The sequence below is a fragment of the Platalea leucorodia genome, assembly GCF_965183815.1.
Source record: "Platalea leucorodia genome assembly, chromosome: 1".
Classification (NCBI taxonomy): Eukaryota; Metazoa; Chordata; class Aves; order Pelecaniformes; family Threskiornithidae; genus Platalea; species Platalea leucorodia.
The window spans coordinates 125783493-125806629 of NC_138823.1; the positions used below are offsets into that span (position 1 = coordinate 125783493).

Sequence of the window (23137 nt, forward strand, 5' to 3'; positions counted from 1 at the left end):
GGTCTTTTTCCCAGACCAGAATCATGAATTATGACAGACAACACAGCTAAAAGCCTGTAATTGATCCAAATGATCATTTACCATTTTCCAGGCTGCCCAGCCAATCCAGCAAGATGGGGGGAAGCGAGCCGCATTCCAAGTTTTAGCTCCCATCCATTTCCCCCAAAATTTCTTTAGAGTCCGTCCCGCTCCCCGGGCGCTCGCCGGGTGCGTGCCGCGTCCCGCACCGCTCCGGTTGCTCGCTTCCCCGGGATGAAACGGCTCCGGTGGGGACTCGGGATCCCCCTCGGCCGTGAATAGATCCTTCTGCCTCTGAACAGCTCACTTCCTACTACTTGTGTCACAGGGAATGAAAGATTGAATTGCCTAATATATGCGAGTGAACTTTCCGTGAACCCTTCCCAGGCTGCTAACCTTCAAATGACCCAAGCGGTCTGACATCACCAGCTCCCAGGATTCTCACACGCCTTCACAACTCCCAGCAGCCCTGCAAAAAAGCAGGCAGGCGGGCAGGCAAACGCTAGCCCCAGCCCTGCCGGAGTCGCCCCGCTGCCGCCGAGCGGGCGGCAACGGCGGGTGCGGACGGGGAGGCTAACTTGCAAAAAGACCCAAAATGCTAAAGTAAAAAAAAAAAAAAAAAACAAAAAACAAAAAACAAAACAACCCAACAAAAAAACCCACCACCACACAACGAGGAGGAGGGGAAGGGGGTTGGGAATTGAGACAGCGACGTTTTTGGTGGTTGCAGAGAATGGAGGATTTTTAAATTCCAGCTCAATTTGCTAAAACTTCTGTGCCCCCCACCCCCTGCGCCCCGTGCCCTTCCTCTTCCACAAGCGAGGCGCAGGCGCCAGCCGCCGGACCAGAGCCGTGGGCACGGGCTTCGCCCCAACTTCTGGGGTGTCGGGGCTGGGTGCGGAGCAGCCTCACCCTAACCTGGCCCCACGCACGCCAGCGGGGACCTGTTTGATGCCAGCAGCAGAGACGATGGACCTCACGGGACAGACCCTGCTGGGGCGGGGGGGTCAGGTCCCGTCTCTCCCCACCACCCCCTACCCTCGCTCCTAAATCACACAGAGGTGTGTTGTGGCTGCAGCAGAGCCCGGCCACGCTGCCCAGTGCTCCCAGGCCTCCCCGAGGGACTGGATTTGGCAGGCACCATGGCAGGGCCTGTCCCCACCACCCAGCCTGGGGCAGGAGGCAGCCACACGACCCCTCTTCTCCCCGGCCCGGGGGCCACCGGGTCCTGCCTGTCTCTGATTAGCAGAGAGGGGCCCGGGCTGCTCGCGTGGCCCCGTAGGGGCTGTATCAGCTTTCAGAGGGCTAACGAGCCCCAGCTCCTGGGGGGGGGGAGGCCACGAGCAGGTCCGTGAGGAGTGGGACCCACCCCAGGGTGCCGGGAGGGGAGACCGCGGCCGCCCCCTCCCCGGGGCAGGCAGCCCCAGCTGCCCCCTCACAGCCATTTTGAAGGCACGGGGCTGCTCCCACTGAAACACCCGCAGAGGTCACAGCGAAATTGCACTCCTGGCAGCCCTCCCTCATGGCAGGAGTAGGCATCAAGGCCTTCCCAGGTCTGTGGCCAGGATGCCACAGCGAGCACTATGCTGGCCCACCATTTGCATCAAGCCAGGAAGGAGCCCTGTGCTTTATAGGTAAATAACCACCTTCTGCAAAGTCTGGCTCACAGAGAGAGACTCCATCGAGGCCTCCGCCAGTCCTTATTCCTACGGACACTTCAAAAATGAAAAACGACAGCCTGGAAACACTCCCTCTGCCCCACTGGAAAGGACGTGAGCTCAACCACCATGCGCATGCGTTCATTTTAAGCGAGTGAGCCAAGTCACCTCAGCCCTGGTGGACTGAGCACCGGGCTGGAGCGAGGTTTCCCAAGGCATGGAGGAGCCCCGCTTCCCGCCCCAAAGCTAGCTCGGGTTCAGAAACTGGAAAATGAAACCCTTGATTACTACCTGCCTCTTGAAAAGCCCAAGATGGGAGTCGGGCGGAGGGGGGGGACTCTGTGAGCAGACATGGCACACAACTGGCGACCGTAAAGAAACGAAATGCTGGGAAGAGACTCACTCTGGGACCTGCGCAGCCGCTTTAATGGATGCAGTGGTGTCCCCTCTCCACAAAAAGTCCTTTGATGAACCGAAAGCTCTCTGACAATGCCTGCAGACTGTATTAACAAAACTTTTTACACAGGTTCAAGAATTTAAAAAAAAATAAACCAAGAACAACAAAACCCCCCACACAGCACACGCACTTGTTCCCTGAAACTGATATACCCGCACTGAAAACAAGCGGCCGGCAAAAAGACCTGATGCAATCTGGAGGCGAATCCGTTTGAGGAGAGAAAAACAAAAGCTTTTCTTAGCCTCCTTCCCCTCCGCCGGGAGAGCTCTGGCTGTCCCTGCAGCAGGCAGCCTCTCTTCCCGCCTTCCCTCCAGGCAGAAGAGTTACAAACGCTGGAGTTCAACAGTGTCTTTCTAAGGACTTTCTCAGCCCATCGGGGTGTCCTCCCCCAGCCCGGACTCCTCCAGCTGAAGAAGCCCTTGACACTCTGTGATCCAAAAATTATGCACAGCGCACGTTTATCGAAAAAGCCATCCTTCAGGGAAGGCTTGTTTAAACCACGTCAGCGCAGCAAGCAGGGTTCGCTGTATTAAAAAGGCAAGTGGAAAAGTAGCTAATTTTTTGTTAAAATCTCAGCTGGCTACATTGCTACGATTTCGTTTTGAGTAGCAAAGCTAAATTAAAAGACAGTATTTTCTAACCAGATGACACACAACACACAAGAAGTTTGGAATATGTAACACGTCGCCACAAAAATAACTAGAAAGGATGATACAAAACACAGTATGTTTTGTCAGTCTCCAATTTAGGGAGAAAACGGCTTTCTGTGTGGACCAGGGCTCTAGGAACAGTTTAAGCTTCTGCCAAGAAAAACGTATTGCCCATGTGAGTTAAAATAAACAAATTCAGACAAACAGAAATACAGTTATGTTTATTCCATTAGCAGTCTTATAATACCATATTTAAAAATAAAACCTGCCTGTAGTACCTCAAAATGTGGACTGGCAACTTCTGAAAGTAAATGTCAGGAAGTCACACTTAACTGCGTATGAATTGAAAAAGATGGCATTTTCTCACTGTATCTAAATGAGCCAGGTAGCTCATCATGTTTTATTACGAATAATAGTTGTCCTAATGCTTATACTTATTACTAAAACCACATGTAATTAACAAATTCTTCAAATAGCCTAATGGTTTGCTCACATACTATTTCTACAATACAGTAATTTATGTATCTCATATTTCGCTCTGAAATACCATGATACTTGTTTTTCTTAAACAGAGTATCAGGAAAAGCTACATTCATAAAATGGTGGGTATTTTCTAATTTAGATCAGGACTAACCATAATTATTGTGATACCTAATAGCCCTCTAATTCAAATGTAATGAAACTTTAAGTATTGCCACATATTTTAAATGCCTGCCCAGCTCCCACAGAGGTGCAAGTAGGCGACAACTCTCCAATATCTTCCACTTTATCCGTGCAAAGAAATTGTGATTTCACATCACCGCTTTGATCTGTTTTCTCTCAGACTGTGATGGCAGAAACTCTACAATAAACATATTCTTAGCCACAAGTGAAATAAAAAGCAAAAGTTCAAGTCAGAAATCTATTTCCTTTGGTGTTACTGTATATTTGTCAGTGTGACATAGCACATTTGAAACCCATAATCATAAAACAAAAATTTACAGCCAAGGTTTAGGGTCTACATCTGTTTCTCTGGTTTTTGTACTGCAATTACCCACTGGACAATTCAGAAAGCAGCACTATGAATCATGTACTGCACACATGTTTGTGCTGGTCACTTTTTCGTTAGTACAAGAGGCTGAGGATAGCATAATATGCTTCACCGAGAGAGAGAGCATTAACTAGAATTAGGATGACTGCACTGGGCGCTCTAATAAAAATGACTTTACTAGAAGCAACAGAGTACTCCTGGAATATTACAGCCATATTTATAGGATGGAAAAATTAAGAAGTACATGCAAAAATTCTCCAAAACATACCTCAGGGGAAGCAGACTTTTTTTTTTTTCTTGCATGCATGCATTTTACTATTAATCAAATGTAGCACTCTCTTGAAACAGTTTTGACAGCAGAGTAAATCGTTACTAGTGAATGATGTGTGTGTTTAAGCAGTGAAAGCAGAGACAAAGTGATGTTTTCTTCTACTCCCTAGGCAAGAGCTGACACTAAGCTTGCTGCCTCAGCTTTGATACTCACAGATTCCTTTGTGTCAGTTGCTGGGAGAATCACTGGCAGTTCACTAACCCTGCCTCACACACAGGGGCTTTGATTTTTACCTCTTCATTGAGAATAGATGTTAATATGAAACAGTACTTGTCTGCCTTGGTGCTTTTTTTCCTCCCCGCCCCCCAACAGGCGACACAGGATTGCAAATCTGAAAACCTGAATCCCCCTTCACTACATGTATTTTTTTAATGTTGTAGGATGTTTTCCTCATGTCTCAAGCACAAGAATGATGTCAAAAGATTATGGGGAAGAAAATCAGTGGGTCACAAGAGAATAGCTGGATATATAGCTGACTACTCCAAGGTAGTCCTGAGGAAATGGGTGTCAATCCTGAGCAAGAATGGCCCTGAAGAAAATAAAACAGTAAAATTACTGGCACAAATGGCATGGAAAAACATGAAGTACAGTGAAATTAAGTCAAAAAGGCGTTTCTTGTGACTGCTATATGCTACTATGCACAACTCGCAATGACTGAGACAGGAATTTGCACAGAACAGGAAGAATTACTTCAGGCCTGAAATATAACAGCAACTGGTGAAAGACTATTCAGTACAGAGCAGTATTTTATTTTAGACAGGAAAAGCAAGAGTTAGTCAGCTCCAGACCCAGAACTTGGGCATGCAACCAGTCTGCAAGTCACTTACTGATAAAGGCTTTTTGTCTGTTTTAATCAGTGGGTATGTATTTGTAAAGATGCCTTTAAAGCTGACTGCTTAACCTAAAGGCTATGAAAATAATTCATGTCCACAAACCTGAGCACATGGCCACGTTTCTTAGAATCCATACTGTGTTTTACACTCCTTTGGCCCAGAGCCAGGGGAAGAGAACTGCCCTATATGACAAAATTGGAAGTGTATCTGGTTCAGCAACCCATTTCTAAGAGTGACTGCTACTAGATCTTTCTAGGGAAAATATAGGAATCCCTAGTGATTGGCAAAGTATAACTCACCCATAGGTCCTCTAATAGCCTGTTCGCTAACAGCAAATCACTTAAGCATTAAAGCATGAGATTTAATATCCTTTCCAAATTTGTTTTTGGTAATAGCCCTGATATTCTAGATATTCATATATAGCCAATGTCTTTTTGGATTGTGATAAATTTGTAGCTCCGTGACACGGAAGGAGATAGTAAGTTATTGGGCTTTGAGACAAAGAAGGATAATTTTTTTTTTTTTAAAACCACTGTAAAACTCCTCCACGTTGCAAATAAAGGAAAACACAGGCCAAACTGCACCTCTCTGAGGCCCCAAAAGCTGACTGCTGTAGGCTCCAGAAAGGTTGGCAAAGAAGCAATGACATCATGTGCCTAAAGAGGGGATGACATGCATTTTTGAAGGATATAAAAAGAAAAAGCATTATTACATTAAAAATTGGCTACATACTGACTCTACACTTGCTGTTTAGAAAGATCCTGCAGTGCAAACACCACTGCTAAATGGTTGCCAGAAAAAAACAGAAGTGAGAGAAAAAAAAAAAAAAAAGTTAGTTTCATTTTGTTTTCTTTTTAAATGACCAGAAACTGCTGTTTCAAGGTTTAGCCAAGAAACAGATTTTTACTGCTAGCCTATAAATCCCTCAAAACATAGAGTTATAATGGAAATGCTGAGGTAACTGGAGTGCCATGCACGGCACTGACACATTGCATTATATAATCCAGGGAGAATGAGGGCTGGGAGATCTATAAAACCTAAGTAGAAGCAAGATGTAGGAAAGAGCAGAAGAGCAAGTAGAAATATTGAATATTAAACTGCAGAGAATACTTCTTCGAACAATAAAGTTTCCTATATGCTGAATATGCTCATGGTTGGCTGAAGGCGAAAGAGCACAGAGCTCCATTAAAAATATAATAGAGATTCCAAAAGGCTATTCGAGTAACTGTTGTGTTTCTGCCTTTTGTTTAGGGAGGGAAAGAAAAAGAAAGTTACCTAACAAAAGGATAGTATTTCCTGATGTTCTGATATCCTGAAAGGTGTCTCACAATGTGTAAATAAATAACATTAGAAAATGCAGAATAAATGGAGTTCCAAATATAGACAACTTACAACCTTAGCTGTAACCAGAATCAGAATAGAAATTGGGACAACAGTATTTCTAGAGGTTCACTAATGGCAGCTTAAACTCTTAGCGAAAAGTTAGCCCTAGTGACTTTCTTCCAACAAAAGACCAAAGTTACCAAGCAATAACTGGAACTACAGCTCAGTGCAGACATAGATCCTAACAAAGACTAAACCTTACTTAAGCCCTATTAAACTTAGGACAGACTTAAGCAGCATTTAGGGCTTGTGCTCCTGAACTTGTGCAGGGACAACCCATGTAGGGGGGATCCCAGAGGCCAGCGATAGCCGAAACACATTTGCGCAGAGCTCTGATCACATAAAGCCTGATGCAGATTGGATTGGATTATTCTGTTAGTGTAAACTGCAATAGATCCACAGCTCGGCAGCTTGACACATGTATTCACGATAATCCAATTTCCACTTAGCTAGTTCCCAAACCTACATCAAACACTGAAGGAACAGTCCAATATCCCATCCGTGGGCATCTTAAAAAGCAAAACGAAGGAGTGACTGGAAAATATGCTGGCATAGCTACCTGGCTAGCAGAGGTAATGACAGCAATGACAATGTGGTGATACCACCTGAAATCCACTGGAAATGATGGTCATCATGCCAACACCTCTACTCCACCTGTTGCCCTAACGCAGCGTACAATCACACCTCTGTTTTACTGTGCAGATGTACTTTCTGTTTGGGCACAGTTTGGGAAGCAGCTTGCATGAATTTTTGCTGTAAATGAGGTAGGATTACCCAGAAACTGCGGTACATATTTGGTAAATTGGCGTCCCTTTTCTTTTGTAGAATATGTGCCATCGACACTGTGTGAATTAACTGAGGGCACGTATCCTCTCAGGAACATTATCATCATCCTAACTTTATTGATGTAGCCTGAAAAGTAAACTTTACTAACAGGGTCAGTTTTACAAGCATACAGGTTATCATAGCGTAACTATTGCTGAGCAGGTAAGGGATTCTGCATATCCCTTTTATGCTACGATAACTGTCCATGATTAGGCTGTTGAAAGTACAGCTCTTTCAAAAAGGAAACATCGCTTTCTCACCCTACGTTGTTATACCAATGTAACATTCAAAGGCTGACAAGATCTCAGCAAAAATCAGGCTGTGCTGGACTCTACTTGCATTCAGAACAAGCAGTGGCAGCATGAATGATGTCCAGTCTAAAACGCTTGCAAGACGTTTTCTGGTTTTCAAACTCCACTAGAATACACCTATCAAATTGTTCTTTGGTGCATTCCTCAAATTCTACATGACTTCTGCAATTTAAGCCTACAAAGAAAAATCTGCACGGTCTAAACCTGCTTGATTAAGCTAGTCCCATATAAGTAAAGAGATCTGCAAATTCCCATACCCTTGGTCTGCAAGACTCCCATCTCGGGCCACGGAAGAGACAGAATGTCCAGTCATATTACGGCCATGCTCAGGGAATCATGACTGACACAGATGCTTTAACTGAAGAGGACTTACAGAGCTGGGGTGCAGTTGGAGATGGTGGTGGTCAAGAGCATATTGTCCCAGGCATTGTGCAGTATCATTAATTTTTTGTCCTTCTGGGACCTTTTGTGCCACATGTAGTAGATGATGTGCAAGGTGGTCTCTAAGCATGTACTGCAGCATATCATGCTTGACAGGTCTATAAAACTATCACATTTGTTTTGCATAAACCAGACCAAAACTCTTAATTTTGATATCTTGAGCCTTCTTCTGACTGAACAATTCTGCACAGACCTTGTCATCACACTGAAAAAAACATTCCTTTTAATCCATCCACAGTTTCAGGCAAACATCTTCAACAACAGGCTTCTCATTCATGGGACACTAATCTTGCATGCATTCTTATCATGCTATCAGAAGAACAGGCTTCACCTGTCTTCCTATGGAGAATGTAAAGACGAATGTGTGGAAGGAACCTCCTTCCTTTGCAAAAATGGCTCCGAGATCTCACCCTTGCTGCATCCATCCATTCTGTCTTTGGCATGAAGCATCCCAGAGGATACGCCAGAAGACAGAGTTGTGGCCCAACTTCTTCAAGCAATTATAGAGATTGATGGATGGGGAAAGTAAGCCTCAACCCAAAGGAGGTTTAGTGACAAGAATGAGGCATGTACGCACTCTCAATTCTAAGAAACGTGTTGGAATTCTCCTTAAAAAGTACAGCATCATGTTGTCTTCAACCAGATCCTAAATGACTACACGAAATGAAAAGTTAGTGAATACATGTTATTTAAAAACTTTGAAAAGTTCAAGTTCCACCTGCTGGATTCCTAAATTTGTCTAAAAATTGTTATTTTATTTTATTTTTTTAAAAACAGACTTGCTAAGAGTCCAAGTGCACACCACTGATACTCAAGCCTATTCTGCTATCTGAACAATGCAGGAACATTATGTCACTTGGAGGCAGGACTATGCTAGCATGAAAGAAAGGCCAAGAGCTTTGCCAACACAAATTATCAGACAGAACCCTCACTGGAAAAAATGAGGCACAAAGATCTAAGTGAAGTGTAAAACTTACTGAGAACTGAACGACATGTTGACAAATACCACTCTACTCTCGTGCTTCCTATCAGAACCCAACAGCCAAAGCAGAGATTCCTAAGTAGTGTTTTTACAGGCCAAGCTTAGTCTCTCCCTCATCTTATCAGTAGCCTTCAAAGGCTGTGGGTGGATCTCCTCCAGCAAAAAAGAAAAAAAAGCAACAAAAACAACCCTCAGAAGTGCCACCTCTTCCATACAAATTTATTGGCGCAACCACAGAGGTTTTGCTTGAGCTGTGAGACTCTGAGAAAACACACCTGGCTCTTCTAAAGGAGAAATTAAAGAATTCATGCTTCAGCCCTCAAGCCTTGAGTGGCCTTAAGAAGAGGAACAGCTAAAGAGAGAGTCTAATCAGGACGCAGGGAAAATCAATACTGGCTTCTTGAAATATCTTAGGCAGGAAGGAACAGCTTAAGGTTGAGATGTTTAGCCACTCTTTCTGCACAAGCAAATGGGCTGAAGGCTACGTGCACAGGTGATAACAGAAAGGCAGGAGAAGACTTTCTGGAGGACTGAAAGCGAGCCAAGGCATGTGCTACTCTGAAGTTCTTTGGGAAAACTCATCTTTTAAAAGTTTTCTAGTTTTGGTGCAAGAGAGATCTTTCTACACAGTAGTCAAAGTTGTCAAAAGTAACATTTTCAGGGATAAATGCATGCCATTGTACTGTTATTTTCTGACTTTGGTGTGGAATACAATTATTTAAGACTCAGCAGGAGAGTATGAAAGGAGCAGGAGTGTAATTCCAGTTCAGAAAAACTCCAATAACTGACGACACGTAAGAAACACAAGATAGATGCATTGTATTGTTGGGCTGAGTCTCATTGGCTGGAAACCCTGACTCTCCCAGCAGGACTCAGTTACATAGCAACTCCTGAGGGCAGATTAACCCTTTCCCAGTTAACTTATCTGGCATGATTTAAGAGACCTTTTCCTCCTCCTGCTTCAGAATAATTTCATAGGTTTGCAAAAAATATTTGAAAAAAATGAGTCGAGTGCTACTAGGGTAAAAGCAAAGCTATCTGACTCACCACGGGATGCTGATGGTACCGTGAACAGGGAGTTCAGGTTGGCCTAAATTATATTTTATATCATCAGGTGTTGTGACATACGCAAAAACCTACAATGTATTTTTCATAAAATGGTTCATGCTTAGTCTGTGGGGATCCTATCTGGACTGCCTTTATCAAGTACCAATGGCCTCTTGCACCCAAATTCTGCCCACCCATTGACTTCTGTCTAGATAATTACTGAAGCGTTAAAAAGTCCTCAGCTGGTCAAGATAGTAGTTAGTTAGTCTGTAGGAGAATTTTTCACCATCAGAGAATGTGTTGCTTTCATCTGAAATTGCACAGGCTGACTACTGTAAACTCTTAAAAGACTCCTGCAAATCTTATGATACTAGGTTTTTTCTAATAGTCCTTTCTAATTAGTGGCATCAAGTAATTACATGAGAATGTCAAATTATTTCATGACAGCAATTTCCCTATTTTGTTTTTAGAACTGTATCCCATTTATGTGTATATACATTATAAGCAAAAATATGTGCATACAATTAGCTTAATAATATTCCTGCTCTCCTGGTTATCAGCAATAACGAAGTTTGAATCTAAAAATGTCAACATCCAGGACAACAGAGACTCCTAAAGCTCTCTATTTTTAAAATGTTATAATTCAGCCCCGTTAGTTTCCCCCCTTACGAGACAGCCAGACGGACCCCGGGGACACGTCCTCACTTGGGGTGTACCTCGTGCGGTCACACTTCACCGCTGTGAGCCACAGCTGTGTACTATTAGCAAAAAGGAGCTACTAGGTTTCCAGTGGAGAGAATAAGAGATCAGACTGATGTGATACACACTTATTTCTGACGGTCTTCTGGTCAGATTAAGTGAGAACCATCTACCTCATTTCTTCTTTTCCTTAGTTTTACACCCCAAAACTGGACTCTCAGTACTACAGGCACTAACCGAGGCGAAGAAGGGCAGGCACCATTGACACTGCCCTACTTCAGACAAGCAGGGTAAGCCGATACTTTTTCTTTCCTCTGGAAGACCCAGGGACGCTCTCAGCTGAAGGTTCAGAGGAGAAAAGCCTCGCACCAAGTCGTCTTCTGCTCCTCTTCCCTCACCCACCATCCTCGCACACGGACACAGCAAGTTCTGTAACACACACCTCCCACCAACATCTCCTCGTCATGGAGGATGTTCACTGCTCAGTAGCAGCTCCTAACCTCCTAGGCCTGAGTAGTCAGAAGAAACCAGAAATTAATTTGCTCTAATAACACAGAGAATGTTGCTAAAGTTTCTTTTTTTTCTTAATTGCTTTTAAAAAAAAAGGTAACCTTTGTATGTTTGTAAAAGGACTACATACATATTTAAGACACACCTCCCTTTTCTAAATATTTCACACTCTAGAAGTTCATCTGTATTTTCTTTGTATGGTTCTCATAGATGACTTGTAAATGCAGATGGGATAGAAAGATACCATTTTAAATTATATTTATTATTGGATCTGGCTTCCTCCATATCTTGAAAGCTCTTCTAGAATAACTTAGCTACTGACTTCATAAAACTAAAAGTATCAATATAGTGGGAGAAATTAGTCCAAAAAGAGGTACTTCAAAAATATTTTGTGGTCTGAAAATTAATTAGCAAGAATCAATTTCATTTCTTATTGTGGTTATTTTTTAAGAAGTTCATCTTTTGCTATCGTTATTCACCTAAAACTCACTGACACCACTGGAAACTTAGCTTCTAAAAGGGTAAAACCTGAAGGACTAGGTTCAATGTCCTCATGCTCTGTTGAAAGTACTTTTTCATACAAATGCCAACACGCACCTATCAAATATTTGTGTTCTTCATTAAACTAATGCTCTCCTGCATAATAAACAAGATGGGACAAATACAGGTGTATTCCCATGTCCTGCTACTAAGGTAGGTGATTTCAAAATAAATTTGCGACCATATCATTATATCAATCTCCAGTATTACTGCATCAGTACTATAACCATAATTAACTAGCTGCAGGTCAGATTTCTAATAAATCTTTAGAAATTAAATGTATAATTTGTCAAAACCACATGCCTTCATAAATTGATTATTCAGAATTTAGAAGCTTTTTAATTAGGAAGAAATTTATGCAATACCATGTGTAATAATTACGAATCAGCTCTTCTGTGATATTTTTGTACATCAGCAAAAATTAAAACATTGGAAAACATTACCAGGTCATTGCAGTATTTCAATGTCAAAAGAAACACATAGTTTAAATGTAGAGGTTAAAGATATTTTCCCGTATCTTTTACATCTTACATAGCTTTATGATCTCAGGACTGGAATCATTAACCAAATACAAAATCAATGAGAAAAAGATCTAATCTGACCATTTTCAAGCACAGAGTCACTAAAAATGATTTATGCCACTGTAAAACTTTTTTACCATGGTTCTATAGTTTTACTAAACAGCATATATTCTAAGTCAAACGTCCATTTTATGCTACACTAAACAGTATTTTGCTTCTCTCGTCTCTTCCAGATAAAATTCTGAAAGCCTTTAGCGTTTTAAAAACGTCGTCTTTGCAACAAGCATCAGGATGAGCAGTACGACCCCGGTTTCCAAACGGAGGAAAAGAAAGTGAAGCGGTATTTGTTCACGGCACGCAAGAAGCAAAAATTGTACCCTAGCTCCCCTGCTCTCCCCTCCCGTGCTTTCACCATGGGCCTATTCAGACTCTGCACCCCCCCAAGGGCTCTGGGTACTTCTATCAACATTTCATAGGAGAAGATTTTTTTTGACAGAGAACACAAAAGCTGCTTTGTTGGAAGTCTGGACACTTTTTTTCTACCTAATAAAAACATGAATAGAAGTGGGACCTCAGCAAGCATATGGCAGAAAGTCTGGACTAACTGAAAAAAGGGGCCTAGAAGAGTTTGCTCTCTGTCATTGCCCAACGTGTTTACTGTCGAATGTATATGGTGTAAATAAGGAGTATGCAGAGCGGGCCATAATGGAACATTGTTTATGTGCACATCCTGGCAAATGCATATACAGCACCGAGACTATTTCCAAGCAGAACATAAACACAAAGGGGGAGTGATGACAAACAAGTATTCCAAGGCAAGAAAAATGTTATTCCATATACAAACCAAACAAACTAAAGTGGTTTCTCTCCTGCTAGGATCCAACTGGCAGCTCTCAGCTGCACACACTACGTAGCTGTTACAGAAATGAGACACATCCCAGGCTAACTGGCTGGCTTTCTTTTGCTTAAGCGACCTTATTATGCTCCCAATATTTAAAAGAAAAACACGGTTAGGATTTTATTTTACTCTCTTGCAAAAACACAACACAACAAAACAGCCCTTTCTTTTGGCCTGAATAAGAGCTGGGAAGATAAGAGCTCATGCCAAGCAAACACCATAAGGAATTAAGCCACAGCTTTCCTATTCCGAGTTCCCACTGAAAGATACAGAGACGGTTCTTTCTTCTGAACGTCTCTCCCACAAACCTATTACCCGGCTTTAGCAAGTGACACCAGCGTGACAATAACTTAGAGGTTTTGTGCTCCCGGCAGAATTTTTTTCCTTTTAATCATTAGTCATGAAAAGGAGGAGGGTTTAGAAAACCCAAGTCCCTGCAATTTCAAGATAGCAAACCAGGGGATGAACTTTTTTTGTGCGTACTGACTTCTGGAGAACAGAATATCATGCTTTGACAGCTGCTATGTAAATAAATGAGTGTAATTTTATTCCTTTAAAACTAACTTCAAACACATACCCAACTAAAGGAGGAAGAAAAGACGACAGGTAGGAAAACAGACGGTAGAGTGACAACAAGAACCATAGAAAGTCAACTGATAAAGCAGAGCTTTTTATTTAATTAATAGGCCTCTTTAGGACATGAGACACTGGAAGCAAGAGGCTTTAGTAAAAGATCATATGGGGTCCAGAACAAAAATATTTTGTGATGTCCTTCACAGAAATGCAGAGCCAGCCTGTGATTTTAAAATATTTTAATATACTGAGAGCATGCCTCACTTTCTCCAAAGCTCTAGATCCGGACTCAACAAAGCATGAAATGTAAGTTCAGAACTGGGACCTGCACCTGCACATAAGATTTCTGCTAGTCTGTCCAAACCTGGATCCAAATGTCCCATGCTCAGACTTTATGAAGTCTTGGGGCTTGGGTGCATCACTCATTGGGAAGAGATAAAGCCCATGCTGGGAATATTTGTAGCACCTTTACAATACGTACACAGTCCTTTAATGGAACCGCATTGCTGTGTTCTTTGATTTTCCTTTTTTCCAAAAATGCATCAGTTCCATTATAGAAGACCAAAACGACCCTCGCAAAGCCTCTCACTGGCCACTGGTTTAACATTAATACTTTTGAGTTAACATCACACTTTAGAATCCAAAGGAGGCTTACTTAATTATTTTTTTTTAATTCCCCTTGAACATGCAAACACCCACCTCATCCCAACATGACCTTACGCATGCCTGCTGCTTGGGTTTATATTCAGCCATTTGCAGGGCTGTACAGAGTCTGCACTGTGCTTCAGGAAACAACACATTTCTAGTAATTACTCTTGGCTACATGGACCACTTACAGCACCGTGACAGTGAGGGTGCAGACAAATGCCAAGTACAAGCTGACGTGCTCTTTCCTCATTACAGAAGGCGGTACAGAAAATTACATTTTTGGTGGCTGAATGCCTTCTGTGTATTAGCGTTGTTGACTGTATAAAGATAAGTTTTGTAATGCGCGCTACACTGGGCAGTGAAGCAGGACTGCACCTCCCTCACGGAAAGGTCTTCAGCTTCACAGCAGCTCCTGCCATGGGCAACCGTATGGCAAAGAGGAGGATCTGTGATGGCTGTTGCAGAGCCGAGTCACAGTGGATTCTGCGACGATTTTAAATAAAAGGGGTTTTATTAAGACTCCACATCTTATCCCTCTCCCTTAAAGAAAGGTATTACAGTAAACAAAGAATCTTAAATAATTCTGCCAAATCTCTCAACTTCATATTCAGATTTAAAAAAACCTTTTTCTTCTCTTTATCTAAGTTTCAGCAGTCAAGTGAGCAACTCAGTTTTCATTTAAGGAGAAGCTTTAAGGACTCAGAAGAATGGCCTACAAACATGACCAGACTGGCACGTCACAAGACTAGGAAACTAAAGGATAAGGAAGAAATACTGTAAATTACTATTACTAAGCCTTTTAATTTGTACGTCAGTATTATGATTCATTTTATATTTGGGGCCGGTAACACTGAGTAATTCAGAAATACTAAAGTGAATTCAGGACCTGCAAAAGAGGCAATAGAAAGGTACTGAAAACACTCTGTGACAAGCTTTGTATTCCTTACTAACTGTTGTCCAAGCTGTGCAACCTTGCACGTTGTTGTTTACTAGATAACTACATAAAAAATAGTATTCTTTATATACTCCCCCATCTCCCCTTTAAATTAAAAATGAGTTGTTATTTTAACCCTACTCATGTATGTAATATAGTGATGATTGTAAATCTTGATGATCACAAAATCCCTTTGATTTATCCCTCAGTTTACTATCCTTAACAAACATAATCCTAAAAACAATACAGGGGAAGATCTTACAGGCCTTCAAACGGTGGAGGGGGAGCAGGGAATGACTATATGCAAAGCTACAGCTTCAGGGCTCATGACTTTCCTGTTGGGAGGCTTTCTGAATGCTACTAATAAGGTCCTGCCAATGAGACCAGAGGCATATGTTCATAAAAAAAGGCCTTCAGTGGGGGAAGATAAAATTTTCCAGAACATTTTTAATAAAAAGCTTATAGATGTGGGATCTGAATCTAACTATAGACCTAAGTATCTCTAAATACATAGGAAAACATGAATATTATTAAAGGTGGCATGCCCATCCTGCCTGCACCCCACCTCAAGATCTGCAGTCACGATCATGACAGCATTTCAAAGCTTATGTGAAGATAGTGGACCTAGCTCTCAACTATTAGTGACCATATGGCAATAGCCAGTTCAGCACAGGAAAAAAAAAAAAAAATTTTTTTCTGCTCAGTATTCCACACTGCCACAGCCGCAAGAAAATACATGGATATTTATGTCTGCGTTTTAGCAAAGTACACCTGCCTTGTCTATCAGCCTCGGCCTTAGCCAAGATGCAGCCACCACCCTGCATCACAAGTGACCCTCTGACCCTTTTGGGAATGTGGATCCAAACAACATTTTAGCACAAAGTCTCCCCCTCAAGAATTCCAGAGGGTCTATGGATGGCAATTGCTCTGGACTGTACCTACGTTCATAAACACAATGGGCCAGAGCTCATTTCCAGCCCTGAAGCACAGCTTGCATTCAAAGCATCTGCTACATTACAGCATTGGCTTGGGGATACCTATGGGGATAGCTCCTCGCGCAGCTGACTCCTGAACCACACCTGGCATCGCTGGGGAGAGGAGGCCTGTCTGCTAACTGTCAGTATGGACAACCCACAGGTCACCACCTTGGTCCATGCCCTGACCCTGGTTGTTTTTCTGATAGCCTTTGAACCCCTGCAGCATCCAAGCTCTAACCAGCTGCACGGGTAGGAACCACGTAGGTCAAAGGAGCTGCCCATGGCTTTTGCTGACTCTCAGGACCGCTCATCAGGAGGAAGAGCCTGCGTGACCAGGGGCGAGACCTCAAGCCCATGAGAAGTGCTGAGAGCAGGAACTGCAACAGGCGCTGTCTTTCCAAGCAGCATTGCTAGCAGAGGGCTGGAGTCCTCACACGAGCGCTCTTTGCTGTGTCTGGAACGGCCCAGTTTGGGAAAGAACTGGCTCCACTTGGCTCACAACACTTAGGCAACATTTTGATCTCCTCATTGGACCCACCCACGGAATCTGATTAACTATCTTCAGGACCTATCCACAATTTTTGGACATTTCCAGTTGTCTCACCTGCTTGCCCGTGCTTGGGTACTCACACATGTTCTAGAACATATCCTTACTGAAAACATAGAATTTTTGCGTTGTTTTGTACTGCCTAATATTTAAGCATACATGCAAGAAGTCAGTGCCCTCAGTGACATCATCCTCTTCTAGAGTCGAGATACGGAGAGATATCTGATAAAATGGGGGAAAGAGATCTTTTTGTCTTTTCTGCATGTATATCCCAAATGGGCTCAGCTTAGGTAGCAGCGACACAAAGCCTCTTTTGATGACATTCTTAGAGAGTCAAAAGTTAGGAAAACATCCTTTGAGCACACCAAGAGGACAGTTTATCACATGGGAATTCTGGTCACCTATTTGGAGTTTAACTGCAACCACAGGATGTCTCTTAATATCCCCACTGGCACATTAAACTGTAGCTGAGCTTACTGGTCACTTGCACTTCACCAAGTTTAATAAAAAGGGTGCAGCAATATCATGAGTACAGTGAAGCTTTTGCTGGTTTCTCATCAGGGACAAGAAAAAGTGCCACCCTGGTTACTAAAAATTGCTGGATTTCCCCTAAGAGTAAAGTTTGGTGTTGAGACAAGATGCCCGAGCTTATCACACCAATAACAAATTCCCTTCTGGCAAGGTCCTACCCCATTTTCTCTCATTAGCTCAGTCCCAGTTCTGTCTGATCATTAGCTAGTCATCTTAGCCATCATTAACCTTGCCCCTATCTAGCTAAAAGAAGTTTAGCCAAAAAGGCAACCTTTTTAATGTGTCTAGTATGCACTCCTTACCCTCCTCTGGACGTCCTCTGTCAAGATGGAGACAGGACTTCTTCCAGGATGAGGATGTTGGTCACCTAGCCAAGATGCCAGAAGGGAAGGGATACGCTCCTTAGCAGGTGTCATGAAGGCCTACCTCCCAGCACCGGCAGAGAGAGCCAAGGAGCCAAGGCCAGCCAGTCCTCGCACGGACCCTTTATCCCCCAGGGACAACGCGGGGTACAGCACAGCACAACGGACTGGCGTAGAGCTGAGCCCTACAGCTAAGGGAGAGAAACCCTTTCAGTGGTCTCACCCAAAAGTAGGAACTGCTGGGAAGTCAACTTCAGCGCGTACCTGATATTCAGAGACCACGCTGCTGCTAGGGCAAAAACTATGAAAGAAATATGAAACTTAAGCACAAAAATGTCATATTTTGCAGAGGAGTAAGATGGAGTTATTGAGTAGAGCTTTTCTCAAAATTAACCATTTTTGTGAACTTGATTCTGATCTCCAAATATATAATCTGTCAGGTCTACGTGACATTTCCATTGCTGATAAATTATGTTCAAATATACCAGGTAGAGGACGGCCTGATTGTTTAAAGTACTAATTGTCAATTTTAATGGATGGCTAGTAAGAAAATTTGCAATCCTGTGTTAGTGGAAAACAGCATGGACAGAATTATATAGGCAAAATGTCTTCATTTTGTAAAGCATTTTCCATAGCTATTTATGTTTTAAATTCATATGCTTTCAAAGTCAAGTGCATTCCACAGGAGTGAAGGATTTAAGAGTTGTGGGGTTTTTGTTGTTGTTTTTAAGAGTTAGTGATACTGCGACCACTCAGTCTATACGGAAGTCAGTGTAGTTTGAGAAGTGGATGGATAAACATCTTTATTGCCACAGCAAATGAAACCTGATACTGATTTTTCTTATCCATACTGTAGATGTCATGTCAAGTTACATGGATGTAAATCCACTGGAAATAATAGTTACTCTGAATTACTGATGGTCAAATATAGCAGAATTCGGTCTGGCATGAAGGCAGAAAAACAACTATGCAACTACATACATGAAAGACAATAGTAACATAATATATTCTTTACTTAAAAACCCTATGAAATATTTAAACACTGACATAAAATAGTTTTCCCATGAAAAATTTGCTGCTGAATTCCCAGGTCCACAAGCATTCTGAGAGCAAGTTTTCAGATATGATGTAGTATTAGTATGAATTTAGGCCAGCATTTTCAAACCAGGCATTTAAAGCTAAGATAAATACCTTTTTAGGTGCCAAGTATTCATAGATCATAGGCACATTGGTAACCACTAAGTTGGACAGATGACACTCCAGCAGTAGATTTTAGGGATGCAACCCCTGCCTGTGTCAAATTAAGACAACTATGCTGCTGATTCACAATCACAAGAGGCAACCAGAAAACCTGGTGGTCTCTGGAAACACTCAGCCTCATAAACGTAGAAACAGAAGAGCAAAGTTTGGTTTGTGACTTGAGCTATATTGATCTATAACATACAATTGTCATAATTTTTTCATGAGACCTAAACAATAAAAAAAGTCATGTCAACTCACAAAATACACGGGAGCTCTAAAACTTAAGAGAAAGAAGTACAGCAATGACATTTGAGCCAGAGGAGAATAAGCACTGTAAGAAGTAATGGTTTTTTGTTGTTTTAGTTTTTCTTTTTGGACAGCTTGCTTTATACACAGGATGAAAAAACACCACAGCAAGTTTTACCACAAATGGTTTTTTAAGGTGATCTCTACCTACTACAAAAGTAATTTACCTTTTATTATCAGTCTTTAATCTTTTGGGAGAGTTTGGAGGACCAAGTAAGTTTCTAATCCCAGCCACTGTCTACCCGATGCATTCAAAAAGAAACCCTCAAAGCTCAGACTCCTTAAATCAATTACATTCGGTGCAAGGCTGGATTTCCTGCTTGTTTGCTTTTGGCCTTGCTGCATATTGGTTCAGGACTTAGGGCCGAACTCAGCTGCAAAGATAATGCCAAACCAGAACGTTTCTTTTTCCGCTGGCTGCCGAGGAAATCCCTGCTTTAGATTAGAAAATAACTAATGATTGTGTGTCCCTGTATGCTTTGGAGTAGGGCCCCTTATTTTATCTACATGGCAGCTACCTGTCAACGTGTGGTGCTTGGAGTAGCGCACTGGGAGTTCATACACACCAAGACTATCTAAACAGACCATTAAGTGCTAGTAAAGTAACACATGTGAACGACAGGTCAATAAATTTTAAACAACTTATGTTCACTGCAAAGACCTGGCTGTTTTAGAACAAGCTGTGTTTACATAAAATCAATTTTTACAAGCATCTAAATAATTAGGGAATATACCGCAATAATTATTATATTCTAAGTTCAATATAATAGTTCCAAAGGAACTCAACGAATCCCTTGCTTGTTTACACAATTTTCTATTTTTTTCCATGGGTCTGGCTTCTTAAATAACGCCTCCTCTTTACAGAAGATGTTCAAATTCCAACTTGTGTCCAAATGAGAAGGAACTGTTACTTTTTATACTAATGTGCCCCGATGCTCATCCCACTGCATATGTATGGACAAAATGACTGAGAGGTCAGTAATTCACACTTCTAACCTATGTTGTTATTTCACCCCTTCTAACAATATTTGTCAATATTTGTTTAAAATCAATCGAGTTAGCCAGAGCAATCTACATATGCATGGAAAATCAGAATTATCTGAATTTAAATTCAGATCAAAAATTCAAAAGCTTTGGATTAAATGATGGTTGAGATCTCAACTTCCTGGTCTTTACGCAACATCAGTCTATTAATTTAAAAGCTGCATATGCGTACTTAAATAAACATACACACATGCCACATGTACTCGCACCCAATTGCAAGTAGATGGCAAATAAAAGAACCCAAATTTCACAATAAAGACTAAACGAAATGTTATCCATAGCTAGAATGGCAAAGGCACTGGCAAACTGATTTACAGGGATGAGTTTCCACTTCATTTTTGTTGCTTTTCAGCTACAGGCAAAAGACTTTAGCATGTTGTGAGCACTATAAATTCACATTTGCCACAAGAACCCATGATGCCATCTGTTCCCTAGAGCGTTTACATAAAGTATGCCAATGCAAACCATCTGCAAACTGTTCTTGCATGCGAATTCTTGTGATAATGCAATGTGGTACATTTGCAATTTCAAGCAAAGACCACTTGAGCTTCTTTGTAATTGCCATGCTTAACTCAGATGTTCTATAGAAACCTCTTTAGAGCAGGATTGCAGGGGGGGGTATTTTGTCGGTGGTTTTGCTGAAGTCCTTGATGTTAACTCTTTACCATTGTTTTCAGGTTTCATTACTGCAAGATAATGGTGTACCTTAAGGTAAGGGTGAGAGGAGGGAACACAGAAGCAGGACATCATCCATCCCCTTGAGCTAAGGACTTTGAAAAAGACCCTCAGCCTTTTGGAAACAAAAAGAGAGCAAGACCTTGGCTACTTATATTAAGCATTGGATTGTATGAACTGTAGCAGACAACTGCAGGGTTGCAAAGCACGGTAATTCTTTCTATCCATTGTAGAATTACATCTCAGTTTCTCCTTTCCTCTTCATGACTAACGATTTTTCTTCTTGTTATTTTAAAAAGTTGAGTGAAACAAGATGCTTAGGAACTACACGCTGATACACACTGATATTCTGGGTGGCAGTGAAAAGTTTCAGAAATAGTAATGGTGGAAAAGGTACACACATACCCCAACCCCCCAACAGCGGAAATCCCTGCAGATCCTACAGCAGTTGGGTCCCTGCTTAACTCCTTGCTAAAGAGAGAAATTATTGAGCCTTTAGACCATTTTCTAGATTTCTCTAGTTGGTATGTAAATTTTCAATAACCCCCTCTCTCTCCCCACCCAGTGAATTTAAATGCAGAATTTCCTATTTTGGGTCAAACCAGCCACTACGAGTAATCTGCGTGCGTCTGTGTTCTGCTTCCTTTGCTGAGTAACCGTAAAAAAAGAGCGGCCGGTATCACCACTTAATCGTATTTCTTTACATAGTACACAATTTCATGCCTCTGCTGCTACCAAATACAGTATAACTTCGCTCTTCCCTACTACTCAAACATGCCTTTAGGTAAAACCACTCAGGAAAACAAAGATCTGGCGGCGCGCTCGGGTGACACCCTCAATTAGCCAGCGTGACACATGCCAGCGCTCAGTGCCACGCACCAGGGCTGCCTGCTCTCTCCAGCTAGGAACCCAGCTGACTCCAGTGCATTAGCTGATGGTTGAAGAGCGTATTATAGACTGACTGTAGAAACGATTAGCAATTCTTAAAAGATTCAATCAGCTTGTAATTTGGTTCAGTGTGCCCTCATGCTTTATGAAAACGACTGTCAGTCTGAATCTTCCCCACTCTGTGAGCATTACTACTAGGAAATTTCTCTTGCCAGCTATCCCCGTACACCAGCCTCCTAACTAAATCCTAATAAAACTAGCTCTGAGACTTTAATTTCCATCACTCACTCACTCCAGACAACGTTAAACATTGTGAAGGGTGACACGCGTGGTATAATTAACTATGACTGGGAGTTTTCATTTGTTTAAGTGCAGAGGCCTTATTTTCCATTATCTCCTTTTCAGTAGAGAAGAAAGCAAGCACTGACATATATGGTACACCTCACATACCTCCTGCCATTTCTACAGCCAGCAAATGCTAATTTTTAGCATTAATTCTGTCTGTCTTCAGCAAACCTGCTTCCTAGCTCCCTCCTGAGCCTCCGGGACCGGTACTCACCCCAGGCTGTTTTCCAGAGTGGTTATGTCATGCTTTGTTGGAGTTTTCAGCATGCTCAAAATTTATGCAAAAGAAAAAAAGAGATGATCAAAGTAGCAGGAATACCTGAGCTTCTCTCCCTGCGATAGCTCACTTTCACTGAGCAAGCCCCAACAGCATCTGTCATTAACGCAATGGATTGCTTTGCTCAGACATCTGTGGGTCACATTATTTCATGACAAGGCTGCAGCAAGAGGGGAAAGTAAAACTGAGGCAGGTTATTAATCACTTACTCACTGTTTCCTGTACAACATAGAGGAAATAATCAAGCAGTATAGTGGGTTATAAAGGGAGATTCCTGAGAAACAAAAATATGCAGTTCATTTAAGGCATTGCAGGAGGCCATGTGATAGAGGCGGATTCAGTTTGTGGAAATTTGGCTTTATTTTATTTATGAGATTAAGTAACTGACAACAGCTGCCACATCTAAATGAGGGTATGATGGCATTCACCCAGCATCTGAGAAGAGCAGCGCTTCAGATTTACAAGTCTTCTCCATTCATATCCAAAATGCACATGGTTTGATCCAGAGAGGGTGGAACGAGCCCAAAACTACACTCAGTGATATTACACTACCAGGAACGGAGATCTGGAGGGAATTTGCCACATATAAATTAATGCCAGCCTGAACTGGAGTAACTTTGACTCATCGGTATATGCAGCTGTGTCCTCACTAGG

At 42.1% G+C, this 23137-nt stretch overlaps 1 protein-coding gene across 3 annotated transcripts in view; it reads right to left on the reverse strand.

Annotated features, from left to right (window-relative positions):
• Positions 1–23137, reverse strand: part of RARB (retinoic acid receptor beta) — a gene marked incomplete at its 5' end in the record, with an annotated part of 197150 nt that overhangs the window by 93872 nt on the left and 80141 nt on the right. The window contains one exon of one of the 3 annotated variants that reach the window (XM_082325607.1): positions 2080–2169. The exons of the other annotated variants lie outside the window; for them this stretch is intronic. Within the exon in view, the coding sequence (XP_082181733.1) occupies positions 2080–2169 (90 nt within the window). The remainder of the gene's footprint in view (positions 1–2079; positions 2170–23137) is intronic. 3 annotated transcript variants of the gene reach the window in all.